The 22,946-nt window shown below is 39.9% G+C and overlaps 1 protein-coding gene across 1 annotated transcript in view; it reads left to right on the forward strand.

Annotated features, from left to right (window-relative positions):
- The first annotated feature begins 19,338 nt into the window (after nucleotides 1-19,338).
- The window catches only part of NDUFS4 (NADH:ubiquinone oxidoreductase subunit S4), a 69,455-nt gene continuing 65,847 nt past the window's right edge, over nucleotides 19,339-22,946 (forward strand). Inside the window, exon 1 of the mRNA XM_067545613.1 lies at nucleotides 19,339-19,524. Within this exon, the coding sequence (XP_067401714.1) occupies nucleotides 19,436-19,524 (89 nt within the window). The 5' untranslated portion in view covers nucleotides 19,339-19,435. The remainder of the gene's footprint in view (nucleotides 19,525-22,946) is intronic.

Genomic DNA, 22,946 nt, shown 5'->3' on the forward strand with positions numbered 1-22,946 from the left:
TCCTGTCTGTTTTACTGTTTGTGTGTGTGTGTTGCTCCAGCTGTGGGGACAGCAGTGTCTCCAGAGCTACGTTTCTAGTACACAATAACTGTGAACACTGTTGTGTAAGATTAATAAATTTAAACAGCATATCCAACATATAAATAAGCAAGAAATAGAGGGCCACATTTTCAAAAGTGTCAGCACAGAGCACACATTTGTCAATGCCCATTTTAGACATGTAAATATCCTACGGTGAGAATAACAAGAATAACAAGACAAGAATAACATATGCACAAAGCAATGTCTATGTGCAAAAGTAGGTGCTTGTGCTTGAAAATCTGACCCACATTTACCAGATAAGGCTTCTGGGGAAGGCTGAACACAAGGAGTTTTGGATGGAGTGGGATGGGGTTTGTTTTGCTGCTGTATTTACTAGCTGGTATGCCAGCTGCATTGTGCGTGATATTTCTTTATGGACTGTGAGTTTAATAATTGTCAGGAGTCAAAGTTTTCAAAAGTACCTACGTTTCTTAGGCGCCTACATCCCATTTTCAAAGGTGACTTAGGCACTGATGGCCAGATTTGTAAAGATATTTAGGCACCAAAAGATGCAGCTAGGCACCTAGTGGGATTTTCAAAAGTGCCTAGAAACCTATCTGTATGGCTAGGCACCTATTTGTCTTTAAATATCTGGCCCTTAGGTTTTCAATGACACATAGGCTCCTAAATTCCTTCTTAAGTCTCTTTTGAAAACGGTATTTAGACTCCTAAGTAACTTAAACACTTTTGAATACTTACCAATTGCAAAGTAAAGCTCAAGTATGTGTTTTTATATTAAAACTAAATAATAAATAGATATAATATTGACTTATTTCTCATATCCTATACCTGACCATTACAGTCATAAATTAGAGCTTGCATAACCCACCACAAAAATGTTCTTGTCCTTTTTCTATTGAATCATTTTGTGATGTGTAGCATGCCATTTCAGTAAAGTGAAAGGCAATCACAGGCTGATTTTTGGCTGTGACATGTCACTGTTTCTAATTTATTCGTAACTTATATTGAAATACCAGGATTAATTATTGAACTAGGTATATTGTCCATATTTTTTGCTGTCACAAGTGGAACAAAACCTGCATGGATGTGAATAATCTATGAAATGGTTTATGGACCGTAACTTCCCCCAGAGAGTATCAGATATCCACCTGATGTCCCTGAGTGCTGGATTTTGCATTTAGATCTCTGAATTAGCAGATGTGTACAATCAAGTCATATAGGCAGACAGTCCCCTATTGGCAAGGCATCCAAGGAGGCTCATGGGCATTGTTCATTCTAGCAAGTTCATAGGATATATTGCACTTGTGAAATTTTCTACAGACCTACTAGTGTCAGGATATGAATAACTAGTGCTCTGCACAGAGCTAAACAAGCCAATTTTAATTAATCAGGCACCAACATATATGTACGTCTGTTTCAATGCACCCCTTTTAAAGCAGACCAGCTACAGTTTAGAACTGAGTCTGCTGATCCTCCAACACATACATTTTTAATGCACATTTGTAGTAATCCTATTACAAATAAATCTTATACAATTTTATCTGAAACATTGCAAATCTCCATATTTCAAACCAATGCTAAAACTTGTAACTGTCAATTTTCTCAGTATTGCCAAAACCCAAGTATGCAGAAATCACGAGTCAGGCTCCATTAAATTGACTTTAAAATATTGAATTTTTAAAAAATAACAAATGTAGGGTTATTTTGATTACCTTCTGCTGTTTTGGGATGGGGCTGGCTTTGGTTGTCAAGCTTTCCTCCACAATCATGAGTGCTAGAAACTTTTTTTTTTTTAATGAAAGCTGAGATTCTTACCTAATCATATCATTCCATGAGCTGGAGTTTTAGGAAAAACAACAAATATGAGAGACTTGTAATAAAATTGTGAGAGTGGGCAACACTAACTGCCATGCATATGTAGAGAGCACTATGTCTGTAAAATTGTTGTGGCTCTATGAAACCAAGTTTTGTCTGCACTTAAAAGTTTTTCCGCTTAAATTATGCAACATAATTAAAGTGGCAACTCCCAAGTCTAGACTCAGCTGTATGTACCAGTATGAAGTGCTTATAACGTTATAGCTTTTTCTGATTCAATTAAGCTAATAAACTATACCAGTATAAAGTGCCTTATACCAGTATTACTGCATCTACACTAGCACTTTTACCAGCATAACTATGTCAGTAAAAAAGCACATCTCTAACTAACATAGTTATGCCAGTAAAACTTTTTTAAGTGTAGACCAGACCTGTGTACAATATTTTCTGGGTCCTGCAGGAGCCACAAAACCCAATCAGACATTTGGGATTTGCTGTTTCTGACAAGCAAGTAGCCGTGGCTGCTTATAAAGCTTTAATAGCTTTGTTTTCACTACAGTAGCAAATCATATATGAGCACATCAAATACACGTTTACTGTAGTCTCACAAAACAGTCAACAAAATGTACCAGACAAAGTATAAAAGCTGCTCATCCAGTCTCTGTCTTGATGATAGTGATTATGAAAATTCTTACTATATTTTATGTGCTTAAAATATATATAAATGATCCAGCAAAAGGGAGGAGTTGAATTTGCAGTGCCATTTTGATATTCTCAAATCTTCTTTTGTAACAGACAGCAATGCTCTCAGGTTCAAATTTTTGAAAGTGCACATGGAAAAATGCATGCCTAATTTGCACATGAAAATTGAGTAATTAAACATTCAGTTAGACACACAAATGGCAATTTGGATGTGCCATTACCTGCTTTGCACACTCAGTCTCAGTGACTTCTCATGCTAATTAGGTGCAAAACATTATACATGTAATTTGGAAATCAGGTCCTTAAAGTTTTACTAGTGTGCACAGGACTTACTTCTCTGAAATTGTGAACCCTATATGGTATCCCAAACCACATTTAAAGCTTTCTTGGTGCTCAAACATATCATTGCAACAGAAAACAAAGCAGTGGAACTGGTGCAATTCCACTGTACAAGGGTGGGAGCGGCTAGATAGAAGAATGGGCCATGCAGGGATTGGAGTTCATTGCCTTCAGTGTGGGGTGCTGGGCAGCCCAGAAGACCTGTATTGTATGTATCCTCCGTTTCTTCTCCAAAGGCAGTGGGACCTGCTATGGATTTGTTCCACAATATAAAATAAATTAAGAATAAGAATTCCTTTGCTCTTTGCTCACTATGTGTGGACCCTCCCACTGCCCATCCTAGCTACTTGGACTAGATATTTGGAAGTGTGCTTGGGCCTAAGTTCCTCAGATAGAAATGAATCTAGAATGGTAACCAAAGGGGATGTGGGGGGTGTTCATGACTGATTGGAGGAGGTGCTATGGAATCTTCAGGTTTGTCATATGTTCAAAGTGACCGCACTGTATTTTATCAGCATGCTGACTGTGCAAGACACTTAATTTTTATGGACTAGGGGTGGATTGCATAATTTATGAGTGATGGAATGCAATGACTCAAAGCCACAAGTGCATTGCGCATGATATACGCATGTTAACCTACCAACTGTTCCATACTTCATTAAAACATCACTAGGAAGATTTTTCTTGGAGAATCAGAAGGTGGAAGATGTGGGGGAAGCAGCAAATAAACAAATATACTCAGTTAATACACTAGTATTAGTATATTATTTGTATAACAAAAGGTGCATTTGTTATTAGTATACTTGGAAATACAATTCATGTGGTCATCACCATTGTCTGAGATCCCTTCCACGCAAGAAATTTAAAAGAAACTACTTTTTACAATTCTGGTGTTTTTCCTGGCCAGAAAATTCAGCAGAGCCATTCAAACCATCACATTTTAAGCTTCTGTTATTAAACTATTCCGTGTTGGTGTTCTGAGTAACAAACCATGTTAATCCAGTTCCTATGGTTTACAGATCACCAGATTTCCTTTAGAGTATTATATTTCTCTAATACATAATCATGTTGAATAAGATTGGTACCGTGTTTTAACCAAAGGATGGCTGCCCACATAAGGAGAGCAAGGAAGAGAGTAGCAAGGGGAGAGGAGAAGAAATGAAGGGCTATAGGACACACTTCATGGGGGCCTGTTTACATTATGATAAACACAACAGCATAGCTCACATAATCTGAAATGTCATCCAAAATATGGAATGTGGTTACCTAACTCACATTTCCTGTCCTATGTGTCACTGATCTGTTTCATCTTTTGTAAGCACGATTTCTCTGACCTTTCTCCACAAACATAACTAAATCACAGGATGCTTTTTAATAAGAGTCATAGCAAACTTTTACAAGCTTAACCCAAATATCAAGAACTATCAGTGGAGAATGGAGGGGAAGAGACAATGTATAACAGTAAATTACATTAGACTAGTCCAATATGCTAGCCGTGCTAGCATATGAGTAAACTGAGTTAAGTCTCAAATGATTCTAAGGCTTTGTCTTCACTGTGAAAAAGGGGTGGTTTTAGCAAAAGATAACTAACGTGTGTTAGCTGTCCTACTCTAAAATCTGAATGGAGAAAAAGCAATGTTGTTTTTACTGCAAGGTAGCTAAGCAATGTCAACATTATGACCCTACCCAGGGTTGACCACACTGTGATGGAATATCCATCCCCCACAGGAGTGGAAGGGGTTAATGGAGGCCAGATGGGCAAATTAATCTGGTAGACTGAACACAGAGGGGAAGGCCCTAATTAAAGGAACAGGGTCACCTGTGCAGGAACAGGCAGGGTCTGTATAAAGTCAGCTTGCTGGCTGAAGATAAGGAGCTGCTGTCACTCCCTGAGTGGAGGGAGTTGGTAGACTGGCAAACCCAAAGATGGGGGGGAAGCCAGATAGTTAGGAAGAAGTCCAGGGAAACATCACCAAGGGGTAGGATGATACAGAGACCATGTCCCCTTGTTATAGGGTCCCTGTGCTGGAATCCAGTGTAGATGGCAAACCTGGGTTCCCCTATCAGCCACTAGGAAGTGGCAAGGGCATTGGAGATGCCAGCCAGCCAGCGGATCTGAAACAACTGTGACCTGGCTGGAGGGCCAAGCCAGGAAGAGGAGACTACAGTTCCTGGCATGAGAGGGGCTGCAAAGTGAGATAGAATGAGGGAAGACACCACCGGAGGGGAAGCACAAGCCAGGCAGAGCTAATTCCAAGGACGGCCAGCAGGAGGCACCACTAGTGGTGAGTGGACCCCATGAGACTCACCTTGCTACCTCATGGCAAAAACTCATGTCGCCATTTACAGCAGGACAGCTAACATGTGTAACCTCCCCACATACACATTCTTTGTAGTCTGAGGGTATGTCTTCACTGCACAGTTATCCTGGGAGATCTGCACCTGGATCTGAGCATCCAGGATAGCCTCGCCCAGGTGTGACCAGTCACACCACAAAGCCCTATTTGAGTTTCTAAGTCCTCACTGGTGCTGCACTTCCCCCGTGTGCTGTTAGGACTTCTGGGGGCATGTTCCATCATTCTTTCAGCTTCAGTAAGCTGAGCCACTCTTTGATTCTTTCCCAGTGAATTGTGGAAGAACTTATCTATCCTTCTGGGCATATGTAGTGAGTTGTGGGAAGGCACTAGAGGATGATCACTAACCGCACTCAAGTGATTTACCCTGCATCCTCATTGCAAAATGGATGGGTTACCAGCCTGAGTAGTGGAATCCAGGCTGTAACCTATATCCCCAGCTTTGCCTGCTAGTCCAGGGTGACAGCACCATTAAAATGGGGTGAGAGATTATTGTGGGTGGGTGGAAGGTGGGTTAAAGGCAACACTTCGGTGATAGCCCAGGCTAACTCAATGCAGTCAAGACATGCATTGAGAGTGCCACTGAAGTGATGAGCTCAGCTCCAGGATGAAGAGTTTTTTGCACTTCAAGGAAGCAAGTTGGTCAGTTAAAAATATCAACAGACATATAATAGGCTGGATAGTGAGACATTGTCCTACAGGCTGAATTAATCCTAGGAGCACAGAATACAAATTTGGGCATATAGCAGTCCCTTTGTATAAGGGACCCCAGTGTAAAAGATATTAGAATCATAGAATCATAGAATATTAGAGTTGGAAGGGACCTCAGGAAGTCATCTAGTCCAACCCCCTGCTCAAAGTAGGACTAACCTTAGCTATATCATCCCAGCCAGGGCTTTGTCAAGCCTCAGCTTAAAAACCTCTAAGGATGGAGATTCCACCACCTCCCTAGGTAACCCATTCCAGTGCTTCACCACACTCCTAGTGAAAAACTTTTTCCTAATGTCCAACCTAGACCTCCCGCCCTGCAACTTGAGACCGTTGCTCCTTGTTCTGTCATCTGCCACCACTGAGAACAGCCTAGCCCCATCCTCCCTGGAACCCCCTTTCAGGTAGTTAAAGGCCGCTATCAAATCCCCCCTCATTCGTCTCTTTTGCAGACTAAACAAGCCCAGTTCCCTCAGCCTCTCCTCATAAGTCCTGTGCTCCAGCCCCCTAATCATTTTGTTGCCCTCCGCTGGACTCTCTCCAACTTGTCCACATCCTTTTTGTAGTGGGGGGCCCAAAACTGGACACAATATTCTAAATGCGGCCTCAGCAATGCCAAATAGAGGGGAATAATCACTTCCTGTGACCTGCTGGCAATGCCCCTCCTAATGCAGCCCAATATGCTATTAGCCTTCTTGACAACCAGGGCACACTGCTGACTCATATCCAGCTTTTTATCCACTGTAACCCTCAGGTCCTTTTCTGCAGAAATGCTGTCCAGCTCGTCGGTCCCCAGTCTATAGCTGTGCATGGGATCCTTCCTTCCTAAGTGGATAAAAGTTCTAGGGCAGATTAATATCTCAAGTCAGTTCAGCAGTAGGTGCTGCACCTGTAGGCGAAATAACTGCAATCATGGTCAGAGATGTGGGACAGCAGCACAAGACCAGACACATTTTCTCTTTTATATTTTATTGTGAGCGGTTCAGGATAGCCACAGCACAGTCATCAAACTAACAGTAAGATTGTATCTCGCTTATGCACATTCATTGTAGTATTCATATTAAAAGGATGAAATTAAACTTATCCTCTGTGCATTTCAAACAGGATTTAGACACCAAATATGACACAGAAGGCCAGAAAGAGCTGATATATATGGGAAGCTATTACCCAAAATAATTTAAGGATTAAGACAACTGTGGTGAAAATACTTTATCATTCCACCATTGGCTTTACGGTTTCTTTTTTGATTGGGTTACGTATGCAGAAAATGGGTTTAGCCTTTCCAAATGGACTACAATATGAAGTCCTCCCAGAAAAGAAGCGATAGGAAAGAAACCAGTATATTTCCACAGGTTTTTGTTGAATTTATGAGGTTCATTTTATAATTAAGATCCACTAAAATTAATCTATTAATCCATTGGAACTAAGTGAAAGAAGACATCTGTTATAACTTTCTCTGGTTACCGCCTCCAAACAAAGAGCTAATTGTTTTCCCATTGACCGAGGATGGAGGGGGCCCTATGCACATAGATCTCTCTCCTTCTATTGGGCGGTGGGCTCAATGGCCTTTGTAGCACCATCCCCCACTCCTCCAGATTCTGTAAAGGATGTTCCATAGGTCCTAGGAAGATACAGCCAGTGGCTGTGTGATCTTTTCCATGGAGCTCACCATCCATCTCTATCACTGGTCAACATTTTTCATGAAAATTTTTTTTAAGGAAAAATGACTTTTGGATTAAATGGGATATTCTCAAGAATTTTCATTTTTGTCTATATTTTTGGTTTCTTTAAAAAAAAAAAAGGTTTTTAATAGGTGAAAATTCTATATTTTTGGTGTTTCAGTTGTTGGAAACTGAAAATGTTTAGGTTTGAGGGTTTTGACAAAACCCGCAAAAATCTGCAAAGAAAAATTCAACCAAAACAAAAAAGAAATTCATTCTCTGAAACATTTCTCATGGAAAACAAAATACTTTTTCAGCCAGCAATACCCACCCCTTCTGGAAGCAGATGTGCTATGGAAAGTCCATGGTAGTCCTTCTGAAGTTGAGCATTGCCAGAACTGATGACGGGGATATCAAGGGCCAGAGGTATTCCAAAGGCACACCAAAGAGTACTCTCAGGATCACCCCATACTCGTGGATATCTGTAGGCATACTCTGCAGCCTTTTTTCTGAATGACAAAAACCACCTCTCTCCCCTCCCCAATGGAATGATAGGCAGATATTTGCAAGGGAATCCTTCTGAGATTTCTTCCTGCTGACTCCTCTCCGGCTAATTTTACAGGTCATCATTCTGTCCTACAGTGCCAAAGAAAGCACTGCTGGTGATTTGTTGAAAATGGAAGTGTGGTGGTGTGTACAAACCCTATGCTGGGCATCAAGGGTTAAGGAATTATTTTGGGCCCAGTCAGCTCTGCCCCACCACACCTGCAGCAAATGCTCCATCTGATGGAGTGTTTCAAAGAGAGAGAGAAACAACTTATTTGAGCTGCAGAGCTGGAAGAGGGCAGACCTGTATCCCACAGCACTAGCAGTGCAGCAGCAGCCTAGAGTCTCTGGTGCAGCTGCCTCAAAAGGGCCCTCCCTGAGGGAAGGGAGGACCCACCCCAGAGATAATCAGAGTAAAGGAAGTATGTCTCCCACTGGTGGACACTGGTAATCCCCTCCCCACAACCTCTCTGCTGGTCACAGGTTGTGGCTTTGACCACTAGGATGCACTTCCCTAACAAACCCAAAGGGAGGACCATTACAGGAAAGAATAATACCAAACCAAGAACCACATTGGACTAGGGTAGCATAAACGTGCTAATAACATTCCTAAGAGTCTGAGTTTGGAGCTTATTTTTGCTTAAGAGTATTTCAGCTTCAGCTGATATTTGAAGTTGCAGACATCCAAACACTAAATCTTTTTCTTTGCTGACCCAGGGGTAAAGGGTGTTTTACATAATTCAGGTGGCTAACATATCAAATAGCAGAAATCTAGGCCATACTGAGAAACCTACACCCCATGAGTCAGATTTTTTTAAATCTTTGGTGGAAAAGGCTTCAGGTCCCATGAAGTTGATATGTAGATGAGACACTAAGAAAGACCATAATACCCTGTGATTACCTCCCAACATGTTACTTATCAGCACAATAGCCTGCAAGTATCACTCATTCACCAAATCTGGCTTTATGTGGAATTCATCCTCTTGTCCCTGGTCCTCTCATTGAAAAGCCATCTTTCCAAAACCTTGTGGGCATTCAAGAAAAGGAAAATCTGAATACAGAAGTCTTAATTGTGATGGAAGATTCTGAATCTGGTGAGGTGACAGATGAATCACAATAAAGTTAGGAACCAAACCATGAACTTTGCCCTTCTGGAAAGACCTTTGAAGGAGAAAGTTGTGTTGATGGAGATGATTATAAAGATTATTATTCGAGGCAGAGCTCAAAGTAATTTACAGGGGAAAGGATGTTTCTTTCTTTAATCCTGAAATTCCTAATTAGTAGTAAATCAGGGGATAAATAAAGCTGAATATGAATCTGAGAAACTCTGTTTTATTGGTGAGTTAACCATTTTCTTTGTTGATAAATCTGGTATGTTCATTAGATAACCTTGGGACCTGTGGCTTTTGTGGATGGACTGGACTTTATAATTTTTGTCATTATCAGACCATTTTCTAAGTTAGAGACTGACTACTCATAGCCACATTAAGTCAGGTTTCAGCACTATGAACCAGTGTTTTGGAAAGCACAGAAATAAGGAAGGAGAATGTAAAATGGAAATTCCTGTGCATTTTTTCCTATACTTTGTGACACTGGTTGCACTTGTGTGTTATAAATCTCAGAATTTTGGAATAAACAAGGTACTTCAATTTATTGCAGAATTCTGGTTTTTATTTCATATTAACAAGGAAAAAGTTTGTTTTTAATGGTGCCTTTTTCTTTCAAGAACCATCTGTGAATTGATATAAATTGCTTTCCATATCTAAAGATCAGAACCAACAAGGGAAATTAAAATTATAAATATTTTTCCCTGGAGGTCTGTTATCTTTCAGAATGCTCATGATTCTCTCTGGACCACAAAAACTCATGAGAACTTAAATAGAGTGTCCATTTCATTAAGAAATGTATCCTTATATTTCATCACGGGTTCCCTTGTCTCAAGACAATCACCTCGCCTGCAAAAAAGGAAACATCTAACAGCATTTCCTCCAGTGAATTCCAGTAAAAGGGGGCAAGGAATAACAGAGGTAAAGATTTGTGCGCATTAAATTAAAACTATATGGAAACCTGGGCAGGAAAATTACAATTTAAAAACTAATCTTTATGGCTTACTATGAATTGTTGAATACCAAAAAGCTCTGCAAATCATTCATTCCATGTTGTTACAAAGCTGCTGCTCAGGAAAAGCTAAGGCAACCTTTATGTTGTCAGGCTGGCTCTTAGACTGAGCATCTGGGAAATGCACTGTGCAGGCTAAATGATAAGCTTTAAAAACAACCAAACAAAGACCCACCCCTTCCCCCACACAACACAACTCTGTTATCCCTATGTAATTTTTCATAACAGTTTCTGTGGCCACTGAAATATGTACATTTTTTACAGGACAATTTTTTTACAGTTCTGTGATATTTTAACTCTTTTTCTCAGTATAAAAATGATTTACAATTATATAATGGGAAATAAAAATTAGGAAGGACATTCAAAGCCAAATAAAAATACAAAGAAGCAAATGTGAGAGCAACAGTGACATTTTAGTATGTTGTCTGATGAAGACAAAATAAATTTGTAACTTAAATTACTGTACACGTAGGTGGTATAAGAATAAGTAAGTGAAAATAGTCATTTCAAAGAGATGTGTTTTTATTTGTTTGTTTGTAATTAAATTTGCTGAATTAATGATTAGAGTACACAGACACAATAGAGATTACGAATCTCTTTGATGAAATCTCTCTCATTTAAATCTTTCTCCCTCCTTCCTGGAACAAAAGATAAGTTCTCTGAAATAAATGTTTTCCCCTTTTGAAACAATGACGTAAGTAAAAGATAATTGGTGAAGTAAGGTTTAGAAACCAGAGTAAATACGGGGGGGAAGAGGGGAAAATAATAAATACATACATACATAAAATTAGTAGAGGCCCAAGATTATGTAATTCCACAACCCAATGAACCTCTCAATTAAGTGACTGCTCCACTGAGAAGCAAGAAGAGGAAAAAGTAATGAGCATATAGCCTCTTGTAAATTACAAGTTAAAGTCTTGCTTTGACAAAACAAGGATTAATGAGATCCTCCCTGATTTAGTTTTGACATGTTAATGTCTGAGTTAAAAGAAGTAAGTGTGAATAACTTAACTGTTTTATATTGGCTAAAATTGAACTCGCATAGGATGCCCTGATACACTGATCTGAAGAAAAAAAAAGATTTATATGGATATCTCATTTTCTGTTTCAGGTTAAATGTGAATTTAAATGGTAGTTGTGTTGCAATACTATTGTCTTTGTTGAAACTAAATTTGATAAAATATCTTAGTTAAGCAAAATGTAACAGAAAGTTTCACTAAATGAAAGCAAGACTATGTGAAGAATATGAGTAGGCAACTGTTTTCATTTATGATGTACCTCAAAACAATAGTTCAGTTTCATTTAACAGGGAATTAATGTCACTTTTGCTTTGCCAATGCTTCCTGTTGGGAGTGAGTAGTCTATTCTTCTGTATGACAGAGTCCTGAAATTGAATGACTGATAGTGGCAAAGGGCTATTAATATGCTAAGCTCCATTCTGTTCTACCCAACTGTTGCAATAGGGCTCTGTAACTCATCACTTGATTTGAGGAATCTTATGTCTGATTTTGGTATTTAATCTATAGGCTGTAAAAGTAAGAAGACAATTTTTATTGTATAGAAATAATGACAATTTAGTGTTCCAACGTAATTTCATATAAATGTAAATACAATAAATTAGTCATTTCACTCCATTTTTATATTACTTTTGTATACCATGTTAGTAAATCTAAGTATGTGATAGAAATTGCATAGGTACTAGAATGTTAATCCCATCAGTAACTTTCTATGCTAAAACATAATTAAATTTAATTACAAAATGGATTTCAGGCCTTCAGAGAGAGACTACACTGAAGTGCATGAGTGAGTAGTTCACTTTTTTCTGATCTTCATTATTGTGATGAGTTAAATACAGGTTACAGGATACCACTTGGAGGAAAAAAGTGTAGAAATTATATTATGAATGTCACTGTGATCAAACACCAGCGATGTAACTAAATATGATTTTAACAGACAGGTTTTTTAAAACTAAATTAAACCCCTGTAAAGATCATCTTAACTAATCCTTTAAACATAATCTTAGGAGAGTTGTGAAGATCAAATTTTACTGACCATTTAATAAACAGGATAGGGTCTGAATCATCCTTCATAGTTGATTTTTCAGATACATGGGAAAGTGACGGAACACAAGCCTCCTATTTAACATTAATGAAATTAGTAATCCCACCTGGATTTTTTTAATACAACAAGATTTTTGACCAATAAGAAGAGAGGCTACAAAAATCTGAAGAGGGCCTGAGAAAGTTCCAAATAACCAAACTACAAGCATTGATTTAAAAAGCAATGCATAGCAAATATTGGGGAAAGTGTGATGTGCAAATTTAAGTTTCTTTTGGCAAGATTCCAAATGCATGAAATATATTCATATGGCATGAAACCTGACTTTGGGGCTATTTTTGGGTAAGGTTTAAGTATTCTTTTATTAAAGTATGAAGCAAACCAGATTTTTAAAAACATGTTTCCTTATTAAAGCTCTGCAGACTTCTCAGTAGCAACTTTGTAAATTCTATTTAGAAAATATTCTGTTCATAAATATGATTTTTGGTATCTTTTCTTTGTCTTTCAGTACTAGGGATAGTTGCATGAAAATGGTATTTCTCTTCAAGAGCTCATCAACCATAGTCCTACAGGAGTCCTACTCTCTTTGTGGCACCATAATTCTCTTTGCAAAAACTAATTGTGACATCACAAACAGATTGTAACTGCATTTGAAGTTACAATCTGGTGAAAGTCACTGTCACAATTTAAAATATTTGAGGCTGAATTTTAGTAGAAGATTCTGATTGCCCTTACATGGGTAAACTAGGGGTGAAGAGACTGGGGTGGCCTTTTCCCCACCCAGTAAACTAATGCAGGAAGCAGCCAGAATGTTAGTACTTGCAATCCCTGAGCTGCAGGATAGGGAACCAAATGCAATCAATTCTCTAAATTCAGGATCACCAAGGTATTTCCTTTGACTCCCTTGCCTTCAGAAATCCATGTTGAGAGGGGAACACACCCTACACTTCTACAAAGCAAAGTTGCCAACTGTCACAATATTTGATGCTTTACATAAATCCCAGGTCCTGGAGACATGTGATTAGGTGAAAATACCAGTTTTCATTGACTAAAAAATTTTTTTTATGTTATGGTTGTGAAGAAAAGCTTGAAAATGCAAAGCGCAAGTGCACCCTAAAGGCTCAAAAGGAAGAAGGCAAATAAAATGAACCCAGAAAGTTATTTTTCCCCCTCAAGTTCAATATCTCAAGTTTTTAAAGCCAATCTCATGAAATTTTGGGCCCTGACTCATAATTTTTAAAAATTTGGGGTTGGCAACAATAGGTCTGTCACATCCCACTATGCCCTCTCCAGTATGTCTAGCTACATTGATCCAAATCCTAGCCCACACTGTGGACTCCTTCACCTAGATAGGTAGCTGGGGATTTCCCTTGCACGTGGGAACCGTAAACTTACTATGCCCCACCCTCTCCCGGTGCACCCCAGTGTAGGAAATATGTTGGGGACATGCGGGTCTGAGGGGCAGAGGGTGAGGCTGCATTTTGCAGCATTCCAATGATCGCTAGGAAACAGCCCCTGCAACCAACATATGGGGAATCAAAACTGATACTTTCTTCAGCCTGATCCACAACAAGAAGCAAAATGGCTTGCAACAGATGGCTTATTTAATCAGGAGGGAAAACAAACACTCCCATCTTAAAACATCTCTTCTAAGTAGTGCAGCAAGATTGTCAGCTCATGATCTGATTTCTGAGTTTGAGTGGGCTGGGGTGGAGAGAGTCAATGAGCCTTGATATTTCTATCCTTCCTATGAAACTGAAAGGTGGCATATTCAAAACTCAGAAAAGGAAATCTTTTCCACCAATAATTAGACCGTGGAACTCACTGTTGATGTTGCTGAAGCCAAGAACTTAGCAAGCTTCAAAGATGGAGTGGACACTCTTATGAATAATAAAATTATCCAGAGTTATCATAGTTAATGCTACAAAAAGGTATTGGAAGGAAGATAAAAACCTATTGTTTCTGGTGTTAAATAGCAGAGATTAGGATGAGATTTTCATGCTCAAACAGAATAACCAGCACCTGCCTATTATGAGGTTTCTTTCACTTTCTTCTGAATCATCTGGTGCTGGCCACCATTGGAGCCAGGATAAGGAATTAGATAGACCCTGAATCTGATCCACTACAGAAATTCTCATGTTCTTGTATCTCTGCTCTAATCAGACCTAGTTCATTCTTTCCCTGACTACCTTTGTGTGTGTGTGGGGGGGGAGGGAGGGGGGCGGGGGAAGGGGGCCGTATAGCCACTGCATTACAAGTGCTTTTTATTGGACATCTTTGTTATTCTCCTACTAATCCCTCCAAAATCATTAATGCCCTTACTTTTAGTAAGACCAACAAAATAAATCAAATCTGGAGTTTGCAGTTCAAGCCCTGTTGGAGATATTGGAAAATAATTTATAAGAAACATTTGATATACCATTGGTTAGATTCTCTAGTTCAATGAGGCTACTTTGTGCTGCACCCTGGCTCTAAAACGTGTTTACATGTCTCAATGAGGATCAGACCAGTGTAAGGAAGAGCCTCCAGTGGTATAGAGCAGAAAAAAGACCCCAAACAAATAAACTTGTATAAAGACATGACCAGTGTATACATTTAAATAAATGATCAATTAATCAAGGAGTCTATTCTGTAATTTATTTTCTAAATACTCAACATTTATGTATATATTTATATCTACTTTATATAATATAGATAAATCTGCTTTTATGAAGGTCACAGGGAACATCTGAAACCTCTTAAAAAGTAAAGCTTTGCAAAAATGGATGCTGGTTTACATATATATATGGGACCATTTTCCTAATTTTGGATAACATGGAAATTTCCAGTTTGGAAAACTGGTTATCTGTACTGCATTATGCGTAATTACTCTATGGGACTATGCTTGTAATGATATTTATTTTATTCAAGAATTCAGAACCCCCCTCTTTCATATCAAACAGTGTTTCTCTCTTATAAATGAAGCTGTTTCCCAAACCACCTGTGACCTCATCGACCAAGTTTAGTTTTTACTATATACCCTTATGAGCATCAGCAGTGATTCTAAAGATACACAAACTAAAGAGGAACCATTTAATTTGGGATTGAAAAAATTGGTAGAGAAGGCACCAATCAAATAACAGTTTTTCAAGATTAGATAGAAACATTTCCCAAAGTCTTAAAATCCCCCTAAGCCTCAAAAAGAAGAACAAGGCATGGGCTTCATCTCAGAAAAGATTATTATCAAATAGCATTATCTATTAAGGCGTTTCAGACTTGGGTTGCCTACAACACTAAAACCAATATGAATTGCTCTCCTTTTATTGCTCGGAGGCATCCCAAATGGCTCAGTCAGGGACACACAAAATCTTTCAAAAATATGAGAAAACAAATGGCTATAAAAATTCAAAGACTAAAATCTGCTTTACTTGCTTCTTCAAGAAAAGAAGCAGAAATTACTCCACAGATGTTAAAGTTGTGCTCCCCCCCCCCCCCCCCCCAAAAAAAAAAACAATACAAAAAACCCAAACTAATCTCTGCTGATGTCAAACAATAAAAGCAGTTTCACTGCAGTGGCAGCTATGCAAGCCTGAGGGGTTTTATTTTAAATCCCAGTGGCCTGACGTCACTTGTCCTGATGATGTGTGTGGAAAGAGTTCTTTCTCCACCATGGCAGCAATACCAGCCTGAAAGAGATTTTTAAAGCCCAGTGGGTTATGTCACTCACACCAATGGTGGATAGAGAGATCTCTCAGGGTGGCAGCTATGCAGCCTGAGGGAACTGAGCTGTAATCCTACCAGCCCACCATCTTTCACTCTGATGGTAGTGGGTCAGCTGAGATTTCTTGGTGGCCTCCTGGGCAATTGTTAAAAAGATTTTGGTTCACAGGTCAATGTACAGCTTGAAAGCAGTTGGTATAAAAAGTGTGCGGGTTTTGTTTTTAATTTTTAGTTCACAAGGATGAAAGTGCATGAGATAAGGGGAGTTTTCCTGTAAGTCTGTTGGCATGTGAAACTTACAATGGAGCTGAAGTTGCCTGGTTTTAATTTTTTTTCCTCTTGCATGAACTGTGATGTTTTATTGAAGATCCATACAAAAGGGAAAAAATTAAAACCAGACAACTCCATCTCTTCACATGCAATCAAACAGACTTGAAGAAAACTGGCCCTTTCCCCACCAACCTGGCTACCATTTGAGGATTGCACTTAAATACAACACACCCTCCCAAACCCCACATTTTTATTTTCACTGATCTTTTAAGATAGAAATTGGTTTTGGAAGCAAAATCCTCCATTAAATAATATCTTGGCATGTACATTGTAGAAGGGTTTACAACAGGGGGAGATTCTTTGCTCCACTGCAAACACTTGAAAAAAAACTGCAAGTAGAACTGTGGCTGATGTTTCATCAGCGAGAGAAATCATTCTGGCTACAAAATGGAACCAAAGAAGCCACTCTTTCAAAGTAAGGCCCCAAACCCTCAAATACTTAAGCATGTGAGTAGCTTTTCACTCATGAGTAGACCCATTAAGTTGGGACTTCTCACATGTTTAAATGTTTGCAGGATCAGGGCCTAAGTCTGGCTGACCACTTAAAAGACATATATAAAAGCAACAGTACAAACAAAAACAGAGCTAACATTGCATGTAACTGTCATCACTGTCATCAGATTACTGGTATGTTGTATCCCTTTCCCCCGTTATCTTCTGTTCTTTGTCTCTTTAGACTGTAAGCTCTTTGACGCAGGGGCTATGTTTCTTATATGTTTGAACATTGCACAGCACAGATATTTAATAATAATAATTTTGGGAACATCAGTAAAGTTTTGCTTTACATTGGCTACTCTGCTGTCTATTTGCTGTATCAGACTGATCACCTTGGAAATGGAGTAAAACTATCTGTATGAATCTTATTCCTACAGGAAAGGAGTAATAATAAAAAGTTAATTTTTTTTCTTGAGTACTTACAACCTGTGTGCAACATCCAGTGAAATCTATGGGACTTGCACATACATATTTGAAGGGAAAATATTACCCTAAATCTTTATAGTTTAACTAGTATGCTTTCTCAAAAAGTAAAACTATAGGTACTGTGAGGATAAATATTACTCAGCACAATTAGTGCTGCCTGTGTTTCACAGTACAACTGTGATAGTAGACAAGCCTGTAGCCAGCATTATAAATGAAATGTTTAAGTCTTCATGAAAGTGTAGATGTTCCCAAAGTAATTCCTGTTTTGCTGCTGTCTCAAAAATTGAGACTTCTGTGGAATTCTTTTTTTAGATGCATGAAACACATACATTCGCTAAGGGGTTAACTTAGATCTGGTCTACACACACAAGTTGCATCAGTTTAACTAAAGAAGTGATGTTGCGCCCTTTAGTTAAAGTGGTGCAACTTTATGCGTGGATAGGGATTAGTGTAGAAGCAACTCTTACGGGGAGGGCGGGGGGAATCTGTACCTAGCATATCCCAGTATGATGGCACTGCAAATACCCAGATCTGGCCAATTATGGGTCCCACCCCACAAAGTCCACTGCTTAAAAAGAGAACAAGTGTGGCTGCTCCGACCCTGTCAACAACAAAATAAATAAATACAAAATAAAATACCCAGGCCCCAATGGATCCCAGTGCAACAGTGCCAAAGACCTTGGAACTAGCACCTGGATACTGCCAGTTTTTGGTTCCAATCTCCAAAGTTCCACTAAATAGATCTTTAGCTTTAGCTGCACCTTACAAATTTAATCTCTTTACCCCCAGTAAATCAGCACCACAAAACTTGGATCTGGCATCTGGATCCTTTCAGAACCTTTCATACATTGTACCGTCAAACTTGAGAACAAGTTGTTCCTATTATTTCACCAAAAAATCGGGACCTATCACATCCTGGTGCAAGAAAGTTGCAAACATTCTAATTTGATACCTGTATCTACCTGGTCTTGTTAACTTTTTGACAGGAAAGGCCCTGTTTTTACTATCTAAACAATAAACAGTTCCTCCTACCCCTCCAGAATAATCCAGAGCCCCGAAAATCATAGTACTACAGCACTACACGAATATGTATCCAAGAACTGAATGTCAAGGTTCACCTGCATTTGAGTCTTCGTTTACAGGAATTTGTCTATATCTTGAGCAACATAATATGTTCTTGGCTACAATATGTGTCAGTAGTCTCATTTACCTTCCCTCTTACTGTGGTGTATTAAAAAAAAATCATTCCACTTTTGGAGATATTAGTGGTTCTAATGGCATTCTGCATTTTAAATTCAGGAGGTAAGGCTGGGGCCACTAACCCAGAATGAATTTTTTATAATGAATCACAACATGTTGGAATCTGGATTATTTTGGTGGATTAGGAGAAACTGCACATCCACTACATTTAGATGGTAAAGCTGATGTATGTAACCAAAAATTATATGAATCTAGCAGGATCCAGATGCTTGATCAGGATATTTGTAACGCTGTTGCTTCCAGATGCATATGGTCTGAATTTTTTATGTAAAAGTATTCTCTTGTTCTCTGTTTACAACATATAATTAGGGGAGGGATAGGACCAAATATCCTAGGTGCCAATTTGCAAAAATTTGCACTGCATTTGCACCAAACTCCAGAGTTTTGTAATACACCAAGAATGACTGGGCTTCTGTAATTTACCATTTAGGGGGTTGGGTGTAAAAATCGGAAGGATCCAGGTAGCTTTTATTAAGCAACTCTCCTGATTTTATCACGTGCTTGGTGATAGCTGACATCGCTCTGATAGCCTCAAGCTGGTGGAATCAAGAGATTCCCTGAGTTTTCATTCAATGAAAAGCAGTGGCTAGCCTGGTGGCAGCAGAGATCGGCGTTCACCGGCTGGCAGAAGGCTAGCAAAACTGGGCGGAGCGGGGAGCCTCATGATCTTTGAGCACTGAGGGCTGGCACTGCCCCTGCTGGACCTGATCAGTCCCTCCCCCTCCGCATCCCTCCCCGCCCCCTTTCCTCTAGCCCCTCTCTCCCACCTCCCCCGCTAGTCGGGAGACAGCTGATGATTGGCGCCTTCGCGTTTCCTCTCTGGGCGGAGGAGTTTTGGCCCTGGGAGGCCGCCGTTTCTCAGCTGTAACTGGCACTAGCGTCATGGCGGCGGCGGCGTTGTCAATGTCAGCGGTTCGGGGGCACCTGGCGAGCGGGAGAGGCGCGCTCGCTGCCTGCCTGATTCCGGCCAGGTAACGGGGGGCCGGGTCTGACGGGCTCCGGCCGCTGGCCTGCCGGTGTCGGCAGGGGGCTGTTTCCGGGAGGAAGGAAGAACAGGAGCCGGCCCTGGCCCCGGCTCCATCCCCGCCCGGGGAGCGGGCACCCCCCCTGCGGTTCGGGGGGAGCAGCGCTTGCAGCCCCTGTCCCGGGGAGGGGGTTTCCCGGAGCCTTCCCCATTTCTCTGCGTTGGGGGTGGTCAGCCGGCTCCCCGGGCGGGGATGGAGCCGGGGCCAGGGCCGGCTCCTGTTCTTCCTTCCTCCCGGAAACAGCGCTTTACTCGGCGCTGCTGAAATACCGGCCCAGGGTGCCAGTTTCAGAGGGCGATGGTCGCCTGCCGAGGTGCGTGGAAGCCATTGAATGTTATTCCCCCCCCCCCCCCCCGGTGCGATTGCCCCCCCGTCTCCTTCCCTGCCGCGCTTCAGCTTCATCATCACCCTTCTGGTGTTACAGGGAAAATACAGAGGCTGTTCACCGGCGGGCTTCCCTCTGGCCCCTTCAACAATTTGATGATTAGTTAATGGTCGCAAAATGTCTTGAAGACGGAAAGCTTTGTGAGACTTCTGGGTTATTGTTTATGAAGTCGCAGGCCTAAAGCTTGGTGATCTAAACATCAGGCCTGAGTTGTATAAACACCCTCAGAGTGAAGTTTCTTATCTTGAGGCCCTTTCTCCTTCAGAGGAGAAAATGAGTTCCATGCAGCTATCTGCAAGGGAGGTTTCTCCCCAGATGCATCTCAAAAACAAAACAAAACAAACAAACAAACAAAAACCTCTATCCAATGTCAATGACTAATGGTCTTTTTTGAATGTGTCCTTGTTCATCTTAACTCTCTTTTTCTCCCTCTGTTGTTTTGTGCTCTGAGTGTCCTTTTCCTTGCTGTCCTCCTTGAGGTGACAGAAATTCAGCGGTGTGTGAAGTGATTCCTCTGTCTGTTGCAAAATTCATGTTAACAGATTCCAACGAATTTAACTTATTAATACATTCTCTTGCAGAAAAGGTGCAATGAGTTAAAAGTACATGTAGCAAGATATTATAAAATAAAGATGGGCAGTACTTAAAAATACTAAATGCTTGAGGTGTTTAACTGTGTAAAACAACCGTTGTTTATACTTAAGAAGAAGAAGGATGGTGGATAGGACACTGGTCTGGGTTTAGTTCCCTTCTCTGCCTGTAACTTCCTTGGCAAGTCACTGGTCTCTTTGTTTCTCAGTTCCCCATCTGCAAAATAATACTTCCTTACTTCAAAGGGGTATTGCGGAGATGAGGCATTTAATTACTGTGGTAATGGGGAGGGAGTCATATAAGTAAAAAAGCAAATAGCACTTGATTCTGTGAGGCACTTAGGATTCTCAGTGCTTTTTGGAACACAATTCATTGCATCGTTATGGATTGTTGTGAGCATATAGATCCCATTAACTTTCTGAGGCTCTGCGTGGGCACATCAGTTGACTGGGGCACAGTGAATTGGAGGATCGAGGCTGAATTGTGGGTTTAAGCACCCACAGTCAAGGAAATTCTGAGTTTAGCCATCCACGGCATTCATGGGTTTTTTTTTTTTAAATCTATTTTTTTAGACCCAGCAGAACACACAATATCAAAGGGTCCCAGAAGAGTGAGACCCCCATTATTCTTCACAAATAAATTTAAATTAGAGCCTTCAGCTTCTGAGACACCAAGTTGTGACCATTTCCTGTCCTGAGATTTTTTTTTTTTTAAATAAAAAGAACAACCCTGCAGTTTGATTTTAGCTCTGTTAAATCAAGTGATGGTTAAGTAGAATAAAAGGAAAGCAGAATAAGAGTTGCATGTGACAAGGCTATTGGAACAAATTACATCAAGATTCCTCAGGAGTCCTAAGAAGCGATGCTGGAAGAACTTACACTTTAGTTGTGAAAACTTTACTCTGCTATTTTACCCAATCTTCCCTCTTTGCATAAGAGTACGTGTGCCTGTATGGTGGTGAAACCTCCTAAAAACAGTGCTTCTTAATTGAAATATTGTAACATTGTGGGTCAAATGCCACCCAAATAATTATATCCAAAATATGTAAGCTGAAGGAATTTAACCGCAGCTGTGTCCCAGTCCTGAAATGAGCTCTGCATGTGTGGACCCCTGTGCTCACATACAGCAACTTTCGGGATCAGTGTCCTGGTATTTTTGATACATGCCCCACCTTAAGAAGACAATGTGCAGAAAAGATACTGACACCACTTCTGAGTTACAATGATAGCATCAGTATACACTCATCATGCACTTGATTTTAAGTTGTTATATCTAACATCTTAACCTTTGCTGTTTTTTAACAAAATAATTTGACCTCGATCTTCTTGATGTCTTGTATTGAAATTGTCATAAAATGGGATTTTTTCAATGCTTGGAAGAAAAATGTACTGAGACTATACCTAAACTAAATTTTTTCTAGTATTTTCTTATTCTAGTTGAAATGCTTTGATTTTTCTTCATCTCTTGGGAGAGAGGAGGATAGGAATTTCAGACTCCAGGTGATATTTATATTTATGTCTTGTAGGTGGCTGCTACTCTTGTCTATTTTATTTGATATAGAAATAATGTAGCAGGATTTGCCAAAATCTTCAGAGCCTAAGGGTGGCAAGTCTTCTCACAGACTCCAAAGTCCTGATTAGGCACTACTTGTGTAACTAAAACTTCTCATGAAAGTAAATAAATGAGAAGTTTTTGCTGCATAAGTAAGTAATGCAGGATTGGTTGATACTGCTTTATTTTAATGAGTTCTTAGACACTGCATTCCTCTCAGCCTGTCTGCCTGTTGCTTTGGTTCTCGTGTTAATAACTTCTTTGTGTGCGTGTGTTTGTACCTTTTTAGATTATGAATTGTCCTCTCTGATCTTAATGCAGTGTGGAATTTTCCTGCTTTTTTGTGGCTTTTTCTTATAGAAGAGCAGCCAATTTAATTTTGTCACTATAAACTTAAAGGAGCCTTAAAAGGAATGCTTAATTTTTTTTTAAGGTAGTAGATGTTGTCATAAGGTCATGTGGTAACAAGTTCCACCAGTGACTTGCCTGCTGTATTTTGGGTCCTTGATTTAACTCTGTCATCAAGAGTTAGCTGAGTCTTACAGGAAGTGTTTCCTATAGGGAAAGCCAAATAGGATTGCTTAATACTCTGTTCTGGAGTAACTAGTTGGTAAAGCATTCAGATACCATGATGCTGGTTTCTATATAAGGGACATACTTAGGTGGACTCTGGAACTATGGATTCAGTTCCTAGCAAAGTTGACATCACCCTTCATCTTTCATTGGTGGATAAATTGAATATCTTGCAGTTTATTGTGTGGGTCTCTCTTTTGGATGAGAACTTCAACTGAGATCTTGTTTGCTGTGCCTGGATTCTGAAGTGTCATGGCACTTTTAGTAA

Source organism: Emydura macquarii, unplaced genomic scaffold (assembly GCF_026122565.2).
Source record: "Emydura macquarii macquarii isolate MOO-44397 ecotype Brisbane River unplaced genomic scaffold, CSIRO-AGI_Emac_v2 contig_1045, whole genome shotgun sequence".
NCBI classification, from domain to species: Eukaryota; Metazoa; Chordata; order Testudines; family Chelidae; genus Emydura; species Emydura macquarii.